The sequence below is a fragment of the Amborella trichopoda genome, chromosome 1 (assembly GCF_054954075.1).
Source record: "Amborella trichopoda isolate Santa Cruz 75 chromosome 1, AtrichopodaSantaCruz75HAP2 v2.0, whole genome shotgun sequence".
Classification (NCBI taxonomy): domain Eukaryota; kingdom Viridiplantae; phylum Streptophyta; class Magnoliopsida; order Amborellales; family Amborellaceae; genus Amborella; species Amborella trichopoda.
This window is the reverse complement of record NC_142336.1, coordinates 41,588,159-41,605,280: the sequence shown is the minus strand read 5'-3', so window position 1 is coordinate 41,605,280 and position 17,122 is coordinate 41,588,159. Positions and strand designations below refer to the sequence as shown.

Genomic DNA, 17,122 nt, shown 5'->3' with positions numbered 1-17,122 from the left:
AAATATTTATTGAATTTCTTGCTCATTTATATCTCTCGACTATATATATGTATAGAGAGATAGAGAGAGAGAGCGCGAGTGAGACAAAGAGAGGGAGTGGTTGAGAGGGATAGAGGGACATACACAGGGAGAGTCACCAAACCACCATAGACAAATATTAACAGAAAAATAGCATTCAAACTATATAGAGCATGAGTCATGAAAAAAAAATCAATAAATTTTTTTACTGAATTTCTTGCTCATCTATTTCTCTCGACCTCTCTATATATAGAAAACTAGAGAGAGTGACAGTGTGCACTAGTAAGAGAGAGTGAGGGAGTGGTTGAGAGGGAAAGAGGGGCATAGATCGAGAGCACCAATGACCAAACCACCATAGACAAATATTTACAAAAAACAAGAAACTTCAATAAAAAGGGATTAATAACAAGCAACCATATCTACTAAATTTGTGTTTATATATATATATGCACCAAAGTGAGATATTTATAAGCAAGTAGTACAAACTTTCCCATGTTACCGGCCTTTGGATTTTAGGGAAAAGTGAAAGAAAAAAGAAAAAAGAAGAGGTTAAAGAGGTGAAGAGAGCAGTCCAAAATAATGTCAAAAGAGAGTGAAGTCATGTAGCCACCCATATCAAAAAAACGATAGGCTTAGGCAACAATCACCAAAAAAAACCTAGACTAGGACCCATCAACCCAAAAAATATGCCAAGGAAAGGGAACAACATACTATTGGTTGACATTATCGCCCAAGATCTTGTTGCCGGTAGGAACAAGATCAATGATAGGGAGGTGCTCAACAAAATCAGCAGAAAAATCATGATGCACAAGGTGAAGCTGTTGCAACTCAGCTTCGTGCCGGTTCACTTGGTCCTTGACTGTCCTTCACTCATCCTCCAAGACCTCGTTGACCCACTTTGAGCTCGCAAGTTCCTCTTGCAAATCCGAATTATGAGTCAACAAGAACTCATTGAATAGAAGGCAATAGAAGGGCCTCACGTAACCTTTCCTTGGTCGATACCCCTAGTCCTACATTAGAAATGAATGAAAAGGCTTCATGCGTTGCAGATTGCTATGCTTCTCTCCGGCTAATGAGATACCACCCGTGTAGGAGTGGTTCCCAATATGTACTGTAGCCTTGTACATTCTAACATTTGGAAAGTCATAATCATTTAAAACATAATAGGGAGCTGGGCCATTATTTTTCTTGGACTCAATTTCGAGAAGTTGCTTATATGACCCAAGGCTTGGGTCTGCTCCATGATTGCATTGGACAGGTTGAGGAGGGCCCCGTACGTTTACTGAGCACTCACTGGATGCCATGCTAATGACTCTACAACCACTTAACTTTGGATCTCTGAAACCAATATATCTCTTCTTTAAGAAGAGTGGAGTGGTAATTGAACTTAGCCTCAGCTTTAAGCACAATTTCGTGGGGCATCAGGGGCCTGGAATCCTCTAGAGCATCCAAAGCATTGATGGAGAGTAGCGACGACGCCTTTTGGTCGCTAAAATTGCTAGGCTATTGGGCTTTCCAAGTTTTGAGGATCCCTTTCAAAAATTGCAGTTTCCTTTGGACCCTGAACCTAGCCCATCCGTGTACGAGGGGTTGGAAAGAATTCCATAAATTCGAAACCAACTGAAGGAAATAAGTTTCCTCTATCCACCAAGCTTCGAACCTAAAGGGCTTTGGACCTCGATGGATGGTTTCAATATCCAAGATTATGGGATGGTGATATAAGTCGATATAGGTAACATTGAGGAGTGAGTACTTGGGAAGATGAGATCCCAGTCTACCAATGTCAAGAACCGGTCAAGTTTGGAGAGAGTGGGATTAAGGGAGTGGTTGGACCAGGTGTATGGTATCCCCTTCCAAAGGGATATCGATCAATTGGTGCTGAAAGACAAAGTCAGAGAACTGCACCATAGCTGGAGAAATGGTCTGATTGGAGTTGCGATCATGGGACCACCTAGTGATGTTGAAGTCCCCCCAAAGGCACCAGATGGCAGGGGTAACAGCCGCGATGGAGTTCAATTCAACCCAAAAGGATGGTCTCAGGCCATCGGCATTAGGAACGTAGACCGTGGTACACCTCCATTGCAGGCCATCGGAGAGTCTCAAGAGTGAGACAATAATTGAGATCTGGCCTATAGAAGAGTCCAGCAAATTGTGTAGAGTAGGGTTTCAGAGAAGTTAGATGCCTCCAGAGGCACTTGCCGCTTCTAAAGCGAACCACCTACAAGGTCTAAACCCCCAGATGTTCCTAATGGCAGGGAGGTCAGGCGCAGGTTGTTTTGTTTCGATGAGGGCTAAAAGGGAGGGAGAGAGCTTAGCACATAAATCCCGGATCGCCCTGCGTTTTTGGGCTTGGCCTAGGTCATGAATATTCCACATAAACTATCTTCATTGGTCACTAGGGGGGAGGTTGATATGCCATGAACGAGGAAGATTTATAGACCTAGTCGAGGAGGCTAGTGCTAAAACCGAAGAGAGGAATTAACATGGCATATAGTGTAGAGTCATTAACGTTGCATCCAATGGGTGCACAATAAACGTATGGGGCCCTCTTCAACCTGTTCAATGCAATCATAGAGCAGACCCAAGCCTTGTGTCATATCAGCAAGTTCTCGAAATTGAGTCTGAGAAAAATAATGGCCCACCTCCCTGTTGTGTTTTAAATGAATATAACTTTCTAAATGTTAGAATGTATAAGGCTACAGTAAATATTGGTAACCACTCTTACACGGGCGGTATCTCGTTTAGCTAGAGAGCAGTAGAGCAATATGCAGTGCGTGAAGCCTTTTTATTCATTTCTAATAGAGGACTAGGGATATCGGCCGAGGAAATGAAGCCCTTTTATTCAATGAATCCCTGTTGACTTATAATTCAGATTTGCAAGAGGAACTTGCAAGCTCAAAGTGGGTCAATGGGGTCTTGGAGGATGAGCGACAGACACTCGGAGACCAGGTGAACTGGCTCGAAGCTTAGTTGCTGCAGCTTCACCATGTGCATCATGATTTTTCTGCTGATTTTGTCGAGCACCGCCCTGTCATTGATGCCATCGTTCCTACTGTCGACATGATCTTGGGCGATAATGTTGACCCATAGTATGTTGTTCCCTTTCCTTGGCACGATTTTTGGGTTGATGGGTCCTGGTCTAGGTTTTTTTGGTGATTGTTGCCTAAGCCCATCGTTGATATGGGTGGCTACATGACTTCACTCTCTTGAACACTATTTTGTATTGCTCTCTTCTCCTCTTTAACCTCTCTGTTTTTGTTTTTCCTTTTTTTTTGTTTTTTTTGTTTTTTTTCATGTTTCCTTTAAATCCAAAGGTCGCTAACCTTTCCATTGGCAAGTTTGTGTTATTGGCTTATAAATACTTCACTTTGGTGCATATATATATCAACACAAATTTAGTATATATGGTTGCTTGTTATTTACCTCTTTTTATTGGAGTTTCTTGATTATTTTTTCATGACTCATGCTCTATATAGTTTGAATGGAATTTTTTCGTAAATATTTGTCTGTGGTGACCAAACCACCATAGAAACGCAGTAAATTTTTTTTCTTAGTGACACTCTATATCTGTCCCTCTTTCCCTCTCAAGAAACGCAGTAAATTTTTTTTCTTGATTTTGTATTCATGGCTCATGCTTTATATAGTTTGAATGCTATTTTTTTTTTAATATTTGTCTATGGTGGTTTGGTGACTCTTTGTGTATGTCCCTCTTTCTCTCTCAACCACTGCCTCTCTCTCTCTATATCCCTCGTGCCATCTCGCTCTATCTCTCTATACATGTATAGAGGTTGAGAGATATAGATGAGCAAGAAATTCGATAAATATTTGTGGAGATAGCTGTGCATGTTTCTTGAGTAGCTTCGCTTAGAACTATATCGAGTTCAACATTGTTGCAATCTTTTGTAAATAGTTCGAATCCTATCCAATTAACTGTTGATGACACTCTATTTCTCTTTCTGTATCTCTCTATTTCTATCTTACTACAACTCTCTCTCTCCCACTTCCTCTCTCAATCGCTTTCGCTGACTCTTTTTCTCGTTCATTCTCTCCTCTTTCTATATATATTTAGAGGGTGAGGAGCATGAAAATTTTGGGAATTAGTTGTTTACGGTGGTTTTATGACTCTCTTATTGTCGTTCTCTCTCTCACTTTCACTCTCCATTTATGTCAGTTACTGTCTCTTGCTCACTCACTCTCACCCTCTCTCTATCTCTGTATATCTCTATCTCTATGTATATATAGACAGAGAAGCATAAAATTTTCAGTAAATATTTACCCATGGTGATTTTATGACTCTCTCCCGCTTTCTCTCTCAATTTCTGATTGTGTATAAAAATTATATAGTGATAATAATGCATATATATAGAGAGAGAAAGGAGAGATAAGCGTGGAATTTGCTAAAATGGTATATCGTGTCGTTTTGTGGTAGATTCTCGTAATATTTTTTGCGGATAATATATTGTAGGAATATTGGGAGAGGGGTAGACCGATAGAGAACCAAACGTGAGGCAGAGTGTGTGTGAGAGAGAGAGGGATAGGGAGAGGGACAGATAACCAGACTTAGGGCAGGGTGAGAGAGAGGTGCGGAAACTGTCCATTTCCTCACACTGAAAATGTGCCAATCGGCTAAAGGTTTGTCACCCATGTCATTTGTAATGTAACGGGCCACCAACCTAGTATTCTTTTCGTTAAGATGCATCAATCATTAATGGGAAATAAGAGGGTAGTGACCAAAGATAAGGCTGCATGTTAATGACCTAATAGACGGTTACCTTAAGTGGACATTTGGGTCTGCGAAAAGAGGGGTGTGAGTGGGTTGGAGAGCAAGGCGCCTCAAAAGTGTAGTGGCAAGGTTCACTCTGTATCATGTGTTCTCTCTCTCACTCTCTCTCTCTCTCTCTCTCTCTCCTTATGAGTGGAGTTGCATAGCTCTCTCCCTCTCTCCCTCTCTCTCTCTCTCTAATTCTCTCTCTCTTTCTCGAACGACTGATTTCTTAAGCTGTGAGGTATGAGTGACACCAGTACACAAGTGTGAGGCGCCCCAACAGTGCAGTAACAATGCTCTCTCTCTCACTCAATCAATTGAATGACTAAACGATCGATATCTAGAAGTGATAAGTACCTAAAAGTGGTGCGAGAGGGGTGGGCAATTCCTCGGCGTTGATGGGCCCTCAAATCCATCTAGATTTAGGTAGAGGCTGAGGACCCCGGTAGTGTAATTAATTGTAGAGGTGTAGTGGTCTTGTAGTCGTATTCAATATTGCATGTTTTTTTTATTTTTTTGGGTAATTTTATTTTATACTTGAACTCTCTTATTTTTGGGTTTTATCTCATTGGTAGTGAACAATGGTGTTCGAGGAAAATGATGAACTTGGTGACATGTTTGAGTCAGACAATGCTACTGAAGTAGAGGGGGAGAGAGGGGAGGTCGAGGAGTCATCCTCTACTCCATTATGGAGATATGTGACAATTGTGGGTGGAAATACAGAAAGGGTGGTGGTGGTAGAAACTGGAAATGTAATTTCAACTGTTCGGAAGGCCCTTATACTGGTTCATATGCTCGTGTGCGGGCCCATTTGTTGGGTCTTTGTTGTGGGGAGAGGTCCAAGGGAATATTATGGTGTCCTAAAATCTCGAGGGATAAGCATGAGGCTTTATCACGTGAGGAATCAAAAGCTTATATACAACATGGGTCTAAAAAATGCTCAAAGAGTGGGAAAGCGGCACAAATGGATGTATCATTGTTCCCTCTGGTGTCGCAATCATCTAATACTGGAAAAAGGTTAAGGGAAAGCGCTTGCAGATTTTTGAGGTGCATGCGAGAGTTGAAGTTGATGGTGCCCTTGCACGATTTTTTTATTCGCATGGTATCCCATTCCATGCTGCCAAAGTCCTAGGTTCCATGAAATGGTTTATGCAATAAACCATGCCTGCATGGGCTATGTAGCGCCCAAGTATGAAAGGCTTAGGACGTCTTTATTGGATAAAGAGTGGAGTAGGATTGATGTTGAGTTGGTTGCGTTAAAGAATGAGTGGGCAGCTTATGGTGTATCTGTTGTTTCTGATGGGTGGAGTAACATCGAAAATGAATCCTTGATCAATATCATTGTAAGGCTATGTTTGTGAATGGCTTAGATTGCTCAGGAGTTAAGAAGACTAGCCAGAACATTGTAGAAATCCTTTTGACATCCACTAACAATATTGGGCCCTACAATGTTTGTTATAGACAATGCTGTGAATTGCAGAGGTGCATGTACTATAATTCAACGATGCCATCCTCACATTTTTTGGACGGGTTGTCTGGCTCACACCTTGAGCCTTCTGATGAAGGACATTGTCGATAAGAAAAGAAAAAATCCATCATTCTCATTTGTTAGGAATCATTGCAAGGAAGCGAAGAGGGTGGTGAAGTACTTCTGGAATCATACTAGGTGTTTGTTCATATTTAGGAGTATTTTGGATCTCAAACTCCTTAAACCTAAGAAGTCAAGATTTGGTTATAACTATATAATGTTGCAGTGGCTTATGGAGGTTAGAGTAGCCCTAACATCTCTTGTACTGGGGGAGCATTGAATGTGGACCATCAGACAATGAGCATGATGAGGTTCGTAGGGTGATTATGATTGATAATTTTTGGGCAACAAATTAGAAGATATTGTGTTTCGCTAGGCCCATATGGAAAATGATAATATTTGTGGATAGTTAACAAGCCATTGTGGGCGTAGCTTACGCACGCATGGACACAATGTTGGGCGAGATAACAGTTGCCCGTTACGATGACCCTCTGTTGTTTAGCGAGTTAGATACTTGGTCATTAATCGTTGGGACTGCTCTGGTCTTCCCTTGCACTGCCTTGCATTTCTTCAGTCTCCCAAGTATTACTGTCGAGACTGATTGTCTACCCCTACGCCTGGGGGTGAGAAAAGGGTGAAAGCCCCACCACGATAAAGAAGTGTCATCTTGTGACCATACTGCCCTTGACATGTTGGTCCCAGACCATGGCAACAGGGGAAGGGTATGACAACAAATAAGCAATTTTGTGGGCATTAGAGGGGTTTTTTCTTTGCCAGCTTCCATAACTGATAGAGGTACTATGGCAGCTGTTTCATGGTGTGACTTATATGGAGGTGGAACTCATGAGCTATATTCACTTGTGGTGAAAGTTTGTCCCAAAGTGTCAATTCCTCATGCGTAGAGAGATGTTGGAGTACCTTTAGCTACATTCATAGTGTATAACGCAACTGCCTCAATGCTGATCGGTGAGAGTCATTAGTGTATGTCCATTACAATGACAGGTTGTTGAGTAGATTATGGTCGGATTATGACATGAAGTACAAGAAATAGGATGTTCATCCTGAAGATGACCATCTCGAGGATGATATTAATTCTTTACAAGAAATGGAATCACGTTTTGATTTTGACATTGACCTTGTGCCTGCCCTTCTACTGCCATCTTGTCCTATGCCACCCCCTCACCCCCCCCCCTCCTAATTACTCTTCATGAGCTTGAAGATTTGGCAAGTGACACCGCCCCAATGAGCCATCAACCCCGAGAATTACGTCCACCCAATCAAGGCACGTCTACAGTGTCAACAGTAGCGCAAAGGCTCCAAGCGGTTCAAAAGGCCACCAAAAATACTATAGAGCCTCCTGTAATTCAACCTTTCTCTCTCTCTTATAGCCATGGCTCATGGAACATTGTGGGGAAGGGCTTATGGGTAGTGTCGTTATAAGGATGTGTATTATAATATTATCAAATATGAATTTTTTTTGACAAGTTTCCGTAATTTGTGTAATAATGTCAATCACATCTTCTTCCTGCCAAACTAGATCAAGACGAAAAGGTTTAGATCCATTGTGACAATTATCCGTATGTAAGCACAAGGGGACATGATTCGAGGGTAACTTTGTAAGGGCTACCACGCGCACCAATGCAAATTGCTGCTCCCACTCATTCGAAACCAAAAACCAATCAATCTTGCTTTGGATAAGATTATCAACGTTATTATTACCATGTAAAATGTAATCCATTGATGGGTAGATCCATAATTTGGTGTCGCAAAATAAAACTGTTAAAAATCCTCAATTGATTGATTAAGGGAGGTACTAGACGAAATTTCAGCTGGCCATCTAATCATATTACAATCACCCTAATACAGAAAAGCAAATTAACTTTAGAAAGTAGATTAGATAAATCATTCAAAAATTCCTCATCCAAAGAGTTAGAATTAGGACCATAAACATTGCAACACATCCAATTAAAACCATACAATGTACTTTCCAAAACTACCCTACGAACTATTTCCACCTAAAAAGTTTCTACACACCTAAAACAAGTAGGGTCCCACAACGACCACAAACCACTACAAGCACCCACAGAATCAATACCCACAAAAGCCACCGGACACACCCCCCAAACCTCCCTAACCATTTAACTGTCATACTTGGCAGCTTTGTCTCCCGTAGCAGCAAAACTTCAGGCCTGTGGGTTCTTAGTTTCTTACCATCATCAAAACTTGACGCCTCCTTTGTACCTCGTCGAGGCCTCAAACATTCCAGCTAATGAATTTCATTAAAATGAGATGAAGAGCCATAACTGGCAGGGATAGGAATACCATCAGATTCAGATGAAGAAGTCGAACTAGAGACCTCAATTGTGGTGGCATTCTTCCCCCTATCAGGAGTATTAACAACATTCCTGGACTGATTGGCTCGACGAGCTGCTAGCCTCAACGATGATCTGGTTGGGGTCGCCGCCACCTCACAGCCAAGTCCTTATGCTGCTAGGTGGACTGCTGGTGCCTTTTGAAACGACTGCTTTTGGTAGGCTGGTGCTTCAACTCGATCAATTGAATTTTATGGAATTCAAAGTGATGCTTCTGCTGATGGGATGCTGAAACTGGGTCAAAGAAAAACTGCCTTTGATTCTTCATCGTCCCATACAGAGTCATCTATAACGTTTTGTAGTTATGTGGTCGGAAATGGTCGTTCTCCATCACCTACTGCTCCACTCGCCAATTTATGACTTGGACCTTCCTGTTTCTTTTTTTTTTGCTTAGAACCTTGACTTCTGCTGTAATTACCTCCAATACCTTGAAAATGGGTACATCACAATCCATACCAATATCATTGCACATAGCAGCTATATCCTCTGGCTTATCTACCGCCTCCTCACCCGGTACAACCTGACCTACCCCTTCACCATTTTCAGCCAGTTGACCCACCAACCCATCAACAACACCTACACTGTGCTCTTCCTCTGCAACTTGCTGAGCCCCATGGATCCCCTCGCCATCACAATCTTTAACACCGCCAATAGCATGATCTATTGCCACAACATGATGAACTTCCGGATTTTCAACAACTAACTCCCCATCTTCGAACTGACCACCAAAGCCATGGGATTGGGTGGTTCCACTTCCACCTCTTCTTCAGATTCACTGTTTTCATAGCCGGAGGAAATCGTGATGGAATCTGCCGCTGGTAGCACTTGCAAAGGCGCTACGTCCACCCCTACACCTCATCGATCACAACTATAGGGAGCCCTTGCTCCTCAGAAGGCACTCACGACCCTTTTTCAACCTTTCTATGGGCAGCCCTATGAAATGGTTGATAGCGCAATGCCATAGTTAACCACCAAGCAACAGAAAGTGCTGAAGCATGGCCTTTGTGCAACCTAAACAAAATGAGGACATCCAGATTCCCTTTCAGGGATAATATGCAGCGTGCTTCCCTCTCTGTTTTCTTATGGCTATGGTCACCAAAACCTTCTCCAAACCCAACTTTGAATCGCGCAACATGGAAAAGACTCAAGCAGCCCTTCTTCACCAATGAGCACTCTACCTCTCTTAAAAATGACCTTTTTTAAGGGTACAATCAAATCTCCAACCCGAAGCTCCTCATTACCTTTTTGAAGATTACTGGTTCCAAATTCCTTGCATTTTTGTCCTTATCCTCAATATTCTCCTTTCCCAAAAAGCTCATGCCACATTGACTTGTGGACCCCACCTCATAGCTTTGAATAGGGCAGTTACCATAATCCTTCGGTTTTGAAAAACCGTCATACGATATTTTAGCCCCTAGTTTAGGAATCCAAATCTTCTTCATAGTCAAATTTGCATGCTTAGTGCTCTTCCCATTTCGCTCAAAAAATTCTCTCCGTACACGTGTATGATCAGAAAATCTTTGAGGCCCAGTTAACAGTATAAAAAAAAAAAATCTTTGAGGCCCCACCACTATTGTTGGCTCTGACCTGTGCACAAAAGCTTCTCTTATCAGATCCTTTCCGTTGTCAGCTTTTACACCTTTCTTGGCTACAGTGCCATTCAGACTCATTAGAATCTGTGGAATATACTCCTCACAAGGCCTATGATATTCATCCTTCAACAAAACCTTTTTTACCGACATTGGCTGACATCTAACACCTTCCATCTCAACTCGGATCATAAATTCTTCACCTTGCACTGTTAATCTAATAAAATTCGGATTTGGTGATCAATTATTTCTTTTTATCTTCAATTGAGCATAGGACATATTACCATTGTTATGCACATTCCAATCGGCACAAACAAAATCTCCACAATAATTGCCTCTTACTCGCCAGACAGGAGTTTGCATTGCCTTCCTCACATCATCAGGTGATGCAAAAATAAAAACGCAGGTACCTTCCTCCAGCTTACAGACTGTTGGTTCATAGGATAGACTCCATGCCCTTTTTGCCCAGTTCCCAAGCCCAAAAATATCACTTGATGGCGGAGAGCACGAATTAACCACCATTACCTAAGATCTCTTAAGGGTCTCTTGAAAATCACATCTGATTTCAGCACCAAATGAGGACAGATGACTTTTATTTACTGATATAATTTACATCTCCAAATGATAACCATGCAAACTGTGAAGCAACACATTAAAACAGGAAAAAAAAAAAGGGCTACAACAGCAACTTTTGCACATCTTGGTAAAAAAAAGAAAAGAATCCAACAAGTCATAGCTACCACCAAACACATTTAAGGCAATCTGTGAGTAGTGATGGGGTGATAACTAAGAAGAAAAAATGCACCCCAATATTGTTGTTGCTTGAATTCCGTAAGAAATCATTCACCAATTATAAAAATTAAAAATCATTCAAAGGCAATCTCAAATTCTCAATGCCATGAATTTACAATACATTGATACCTTGGAACCTTGGATTTACAAGAAGAGTTCAATTAAAGATGCTATCCAAAGGAACTCGCTCCCAGCATACAATATACAGAAATAGTGGACTTTGGGAACCGCGAACCTAAGATGGGCATAACGCGATCCCTTTTGGTAGGGATCCCGTCCCCTTGAAGATAAATACATGCTCCGCGTATGTCATGGAACTTGCTCCTTGCCTAACGACATGTAGGGAGCTCGCTGCGCCTCTAAGGGAACTTTGACAAGTACTCGCTCCACGCTCTTGTTCCCGTTTTGGGGGCTTCGCACGTTTCCGTTCCCGGTAACTATGGGTGGAACATGTTCCCATATTTTGAGCTCCTCTTCTGTAGCTTGCTTTTGACAGAAGAGTAAGGCTCGTAAGATGACTGTGGCTCTAATGGCAAGACAGGCTTTTTGGTGAGCTAAAAATATTTTCATATGAAGCATATCCAACATGATGGCAGTAATGGATGGGTGAGAGAAACAACATATGTCATCTCTCTAAGATCTTCAGCACCTATTGCATTGCAAGCCAATGTGTTAACATCTTTGTCAGAAGTAGGAAGGATGTGACATAGATTTCTGAACAAGATTAGTTATCAAAAGAGATGCTTTCAAGAAACATAATGCATAGAGAGGCCTCGAGGTTTTGGGGTGCTAGATTGTAGGCTTGTAGCAATGTTGACTTTTCCTGCTGCTTAGAATTGCCAATTTTTACAACTAATGGTTTCTAGAGATATCTTTTGTTCTTAGAATCATAGAAACATAAGAATGATCTCGTTAGTGAGAGATTCAAGCACTTGTTTGTTGGGATACACGGGAGATGATCACAACATCACATCCTAGGTTTGAATACCATGCTGACCAAAAGAAATAAAATTACAAAGCTGCCATGTATCCCTTAATACATTAGTGGGGGGCATTGGAAGAAATAGAGCTTCCAAGTGCGTCAGATGCTATAGCTTGATTACTGGTTTACATCGATAAAAGTACCTGATGACCTTAATATAGGAGTGGTTTACATCATGAGATTCTCAGGTGTGGGGGTCATAACGATGATAAGTTACAATGTTGAGTTTTTATATCTCATAGTATGTGTGTGCATATCTATCTAATGAATGACTCTTTGTGAGCTTGTGTCCACCATAGTTGCGGGGAGCTTGGTGGGGGGTGGTGTGCGCACCTCGGAATCTCGCTTTTGCAATCCTGGAGCTAAAACCCGAGGGGAGCTTGCTCCTCCCATCAAGGGAGCTCGATCTCTATTCTATCTTATAAGGATCTCGATCCTTGACAAAAATGTATCTTGATTGCTTTGGAGGGGGAACTCCCCACTGAAAATATGCCTCAATCATGGGGGGTGGTGTCCCCACCTCGGAATCTCGCTTTTGCAATCCTGGAGCTAGAACCCTAGGGGAGCTTGCTCCTCCAATCAAGGGAGCGCGAATATCTCTATCTTATAAGGATCTCGATCCCTGATAAAAATGTATCTTGATTGCTTTGGAGGGGGAACTCCCCACTGAAAATATGCCTTAATCATGGTTTCAAGGGATCCTTTATAGTAGGGAAGTTTCAAAAGTTTTTGAATTTTGAAACCGTCTTTTATTTTGTGTTATTTTTTTTACTTTTTGTCAAATTTCTAGGAAAGAAGCACTTAAAGACAATTCCTAATTTCGGTTTTTATCATGACCGTCCAATCTTATTCTCAAAGTTTTATGGGATATGCATGCTGCAAAGTTCTCATTGTGCATGTATATATAGTGCTAAAAAGTGGACTATACGTATTTCAATTTTTTAAATCACTTTAAAAATAATATATATATAAAATAAAGCCGCTCCCAAGGGAACGAGTTTCAGTCATGGGTCCATCCTAGGCTCTCGTTCCAGCTCCGAATCCCTCACCCCACTCCTGCTTTCAACAACTATAGTGTGCTCGTCTGTCTAGTGAAGGGCTATCGACAATACTTTTTCTCCAAGAACGTTCATGTTCAAGGGAGAGGGCCTGACCTGCCCTGTTCAAATTGGGTGTCACTACACTACATTAAAGGCCACAAAATGGGAATTTATCTTTTAGGCTATGAAGTTTAATTTTGCTGTATTTTGAGTGATTAAGGAAGATGACACTAACACAATAAAAGGTCTTGCATGTATAGATGAGGTCAGAGCCATAGTTGTTGGAAGCACGAGAGATTCATAAGCGTTTTAGGTTTCAAAAGCGCAGAATTGCAAGCGGCTAGAAGATTCCTGTTGTGGGAAGTGTCATCCATACAATGCATATTGCAAGAGTTGATATTCATCCTTTATGGGAATCACAATCCAACCGAATTGAAATTGAGCCAATTGGCACCATATTGGGAATCATTAGGAAACCAAGTTTCATGAGGCAAAGTTTGAGGTTCTAGAGTAACCCTTAACAAAGAATCCCCTAGTATTGGAGTCAATGTATTGAGTAAGCTTAGCCAGGATTCCCCTAGTATTGGAATCAAGATCCTCAATGGCCTCAATGACCTAAACAAGGGTTCACTAGTATTGAAATCGATGTATTGGGTGACCTTAATCACGGTTGACCACAAGTATTGGAATGCAAGTCGAGGGTCCTTGAAACTAGATTTGAGACTGAGGTTCTAGATTGAATATAGAAAATAAAAATACTTTACTTATTGATCATAAATTTTAAAAAATGAGATGTTTATTTTGGGTTCTCGGAATTTGGGAATGATGATAAGTAGAGTTTGTAGACACTGGTAGATTTTTAGATACTGATCATATATTAACAATAAATTTTAAAGGGGAATGATTTCATGCAACGGTTGTCTAGTAATACAATGAAACAATCTTCAAAAATCATGCTAGGACCATTTGTTTGACTCCAATTTTTAAATATACACTCGTTTCATTTTAATGAACAATTACAAAAAAAAAAAAATGAAAATATACCCTTGAAAGTGGTTTTTAGCATAGTTAATTATAGGTCCTCCATTTTGATGAGATGCTTAGATCTACGCCTTAGAATTTTTTTTTTTTCTTTCCAAATATTCTAGATGGCTTTATCATGATTGGATTAACAATGTCAAAAAAGAAAAAAAATTATTTTAAATTCATAAAGGCGTAGATCTTGAAATTCACCAAATGGATTGTTTAGATTCATTGTTAGAGAGGACTCGTTTTAACTATATTTGGGGGGCAAATTGAATTTTATTTTTTTTGAGATTGATTATTGGGATGGCGAGAGAGAGTGTACAAATTTTGAGGTCATAAATAGATATCACACATGGTTTCTTAGAAATATGGTTTCATTATATTACAATGACACGGTGACATGAGATCATTCCCCAATTTTAAATAACACAATGTTTCACTAGTCCACTATGGAATTCGTGTTTGTGTTTACAAAACATACTCATACTATCTTATATATACTTGAAAATGGGATTTTGTTTTCGTATATATGCTTGAAAATGAGATTTAGTTGAATTTGGATTTCAAATAACATATCAATATTTTTAAAATTGGAAGCAAGATTCTATGTTGATATTCCAAATAACATATCAATATTTGTAAAATTGGAAGCAAGATTCTATGTTGATCAAATCATGGTTTTGTGTAGCTATGAACTATATAGTTTTTAATGTTGTGGAAACTGGATTCCAAAAAAGTAGACTTAAGAGGGCTGGCCATGTGTCACATAGATACAACATCTATAAGGAGGGGCGATTCGTTCAAGTGGAATGCTCTAAAAAAGCAAGGTGAAGGCCTAGAAAGGACATGGATGGAAGTAGTGCGAAGAGACTGAGGGTTTGATCTTTGTAGAGCTGAGTGGCAGCACATGATTTGTGTAGCTGACCCTAAATAGTAGGGATAAGGCTCATATGATGATTAATGATGGATCTGGATTAAAAAATCAGATAAAAACTCTATAAAGCTGGAAGAAAGATTTCTAACTTTAAGGAACTGGGTTTCGTGAAGATTCATTGATCAGAACGCTGAATCGTGATTCCAAAGCTGATTTGCACTTGGGGTAGTAGATTCCGGCAACTATGGTTAGGACCTAGTATTCTTGGACCTGCATGGGTAGTGATTAAATAAGTGGCTGCATGATAGTGTGAGACAAATCCTCTTGATCACTGTGTTTCATCAAGTGATCTTGGCCTTGTAAACAAATTGCAATACTATGGTCAAACTGACCATAAATGAAATCATGAATGAATGACAGAATCACCCTATACTATATTCTTGTTTTACAATTCATATCAAGTTTATTCCAATTTCTCTAATGGATGATGGCTTCTGATGCTTCTACCCAGTTGTCTTGACACATCAAATTATGAGGTCCTCTCGTATATTCTGTATTATTTTTTCTTTCTATTTTCTTTCTTACATTTGAGTTGATTGAGAAAATATACAAAATGCAGTCTAGATTAGCACATAATTGATTCTCGCACCAAATTTGTGCATGGTTTTTTGCAGGTACAGAGCCATTACTAGCGCATATTATCGAGGGGCAGTGGGGGCCTTGCTTGTGTACGATGTGACCCGACAGGCCACATTCGAGAACGTTGAGAGGTGGCTCAAAGAGCTCCGGGACCACACCGACCCCAACATTGTGGTCATGCTTATTGGTAACAAGTCAGATCTTCGCCACTTAGTGGCTGTCTCAACTGAAGATGGCAAGTCCTTTGCTGAGAGAGAGTCCCTCTATTTTATGGAGACCTCTGCCTTAGAATCTACTAATGTGGAGAATGCTTTTGCTGAGGTTTTGACCCAAATTTATCGGATTGTGAGCAAGAAAGCTGTTGATGCAAGCGAGGATGCGGGGCCCACAGCTTTGCCAAGCAAAGGGGAGAAGATAAACATTGGTGGTAAGGACGATGTATCGGCCTTGAAGAGAATCGGGTGTTGTTCGAACTAGGGTTTTCGGGTGGGTGTGTTAGGGTAGGTTATTTGATTGAGATTGTTTTGGATGTATATGATGGTTTGTCTCTCTCCGTGGAGCTGATTTTATTAGGTTGAATGAGAGAGCTGGAAGTTTTTTCTTGTGACTCTGGTTTTGATAAAGGTTGGAGGTAAGAGTTGGAGCAGGTAGAGTGTTCATTTGATGCGCTTGTAGCCCTTCCTGGTGGGGAAGTTGAATTTGATATTTGTTTTCTTTTGACAAGGTAAGAATGGGCTCTCTCTCTCTCTCTCTCTCACTCTCACTCTCACTCTCTCTCTCTCTGTATTTATTGGTTTGTGTGGGTCCACAAGCACCTTCTAGGGGATGTACTTTTCTCCACCTTTTATTTTGTCGTAATGCTTCCGGTTTCTGTTAGGAGACATGGCGTCCCTATGCTGTGTCCCACATCATTTGGAGTCGTTTAATGTTAAAATCATGAAGAATGACCACAACACAAGCCATGCATGCAAATAAAAATGAATAGTAGAGGTAGCATAGGTGATGCATTTGGTTGTTGCATTGAAGTATGCCAGCGAAGTTGGGAAGCACATGGCGATGGTGTGAGGGAGAGAGGACTGCCTGTTTATTCATTTAATTTAAAATAAATTAAATTACCAAACTTCCTCTAAATTGTAGAGAGGTAGTTTTTTAGTTTATTTATTTTAAATTATTTTTTAAATATTTTTATAGGTAATGATGGTGAAAATTATGGACATATGAAATTTGATATTAAGTTGGTGTATGAGGTGTAAAAATTAGATAAAATCAAGATACATAGACCTTTTAAGCGGGCACTACCTTTTGGGGCTTTAAAGTTATCCTCTTTCAATAAGTAAGAGAGTTAGGAACCTCTTTGTAGCACCACTAATATAGAGCATTTGGAGTTGTGGGTTGGAATAGTGTGAGTTATGAAAATGGGGATTGGGCATGAAATAGGCCCCCATAGGATTGTTTTAGTGGGACTAGAGAAGTCTTTTCCGTTTCTCTTTGCAATGT

General features: G+C 40.5%; 1 protein-coding gene across 1 annotated transcript in view; it reads left to right on the top strand.

Annotated features, from left to right (window-relative positions):
- LOC18425615 (ras-related protein RIC2) overlaps nt 1-16,377 on the top strand; it is a 32,850-nt gene extending 16,473 nt beyond the window's left edge. Inside the window, exon 2 of the mRNA XM_006830159.4 lies at nt 15,661-16,377. Coding sequence (XP_006830222.2) covers nt 15,661-16,102 — 442 coding nt within the window. The 3' untranslated portion in view covers nt 16,103-16,377. The remainder of the gene's footprint in view (nt 1-15,660) is intronic.
- The last annotated feature ends 745 nt before the right edge of the window (nt 16,378-17,122 follow it).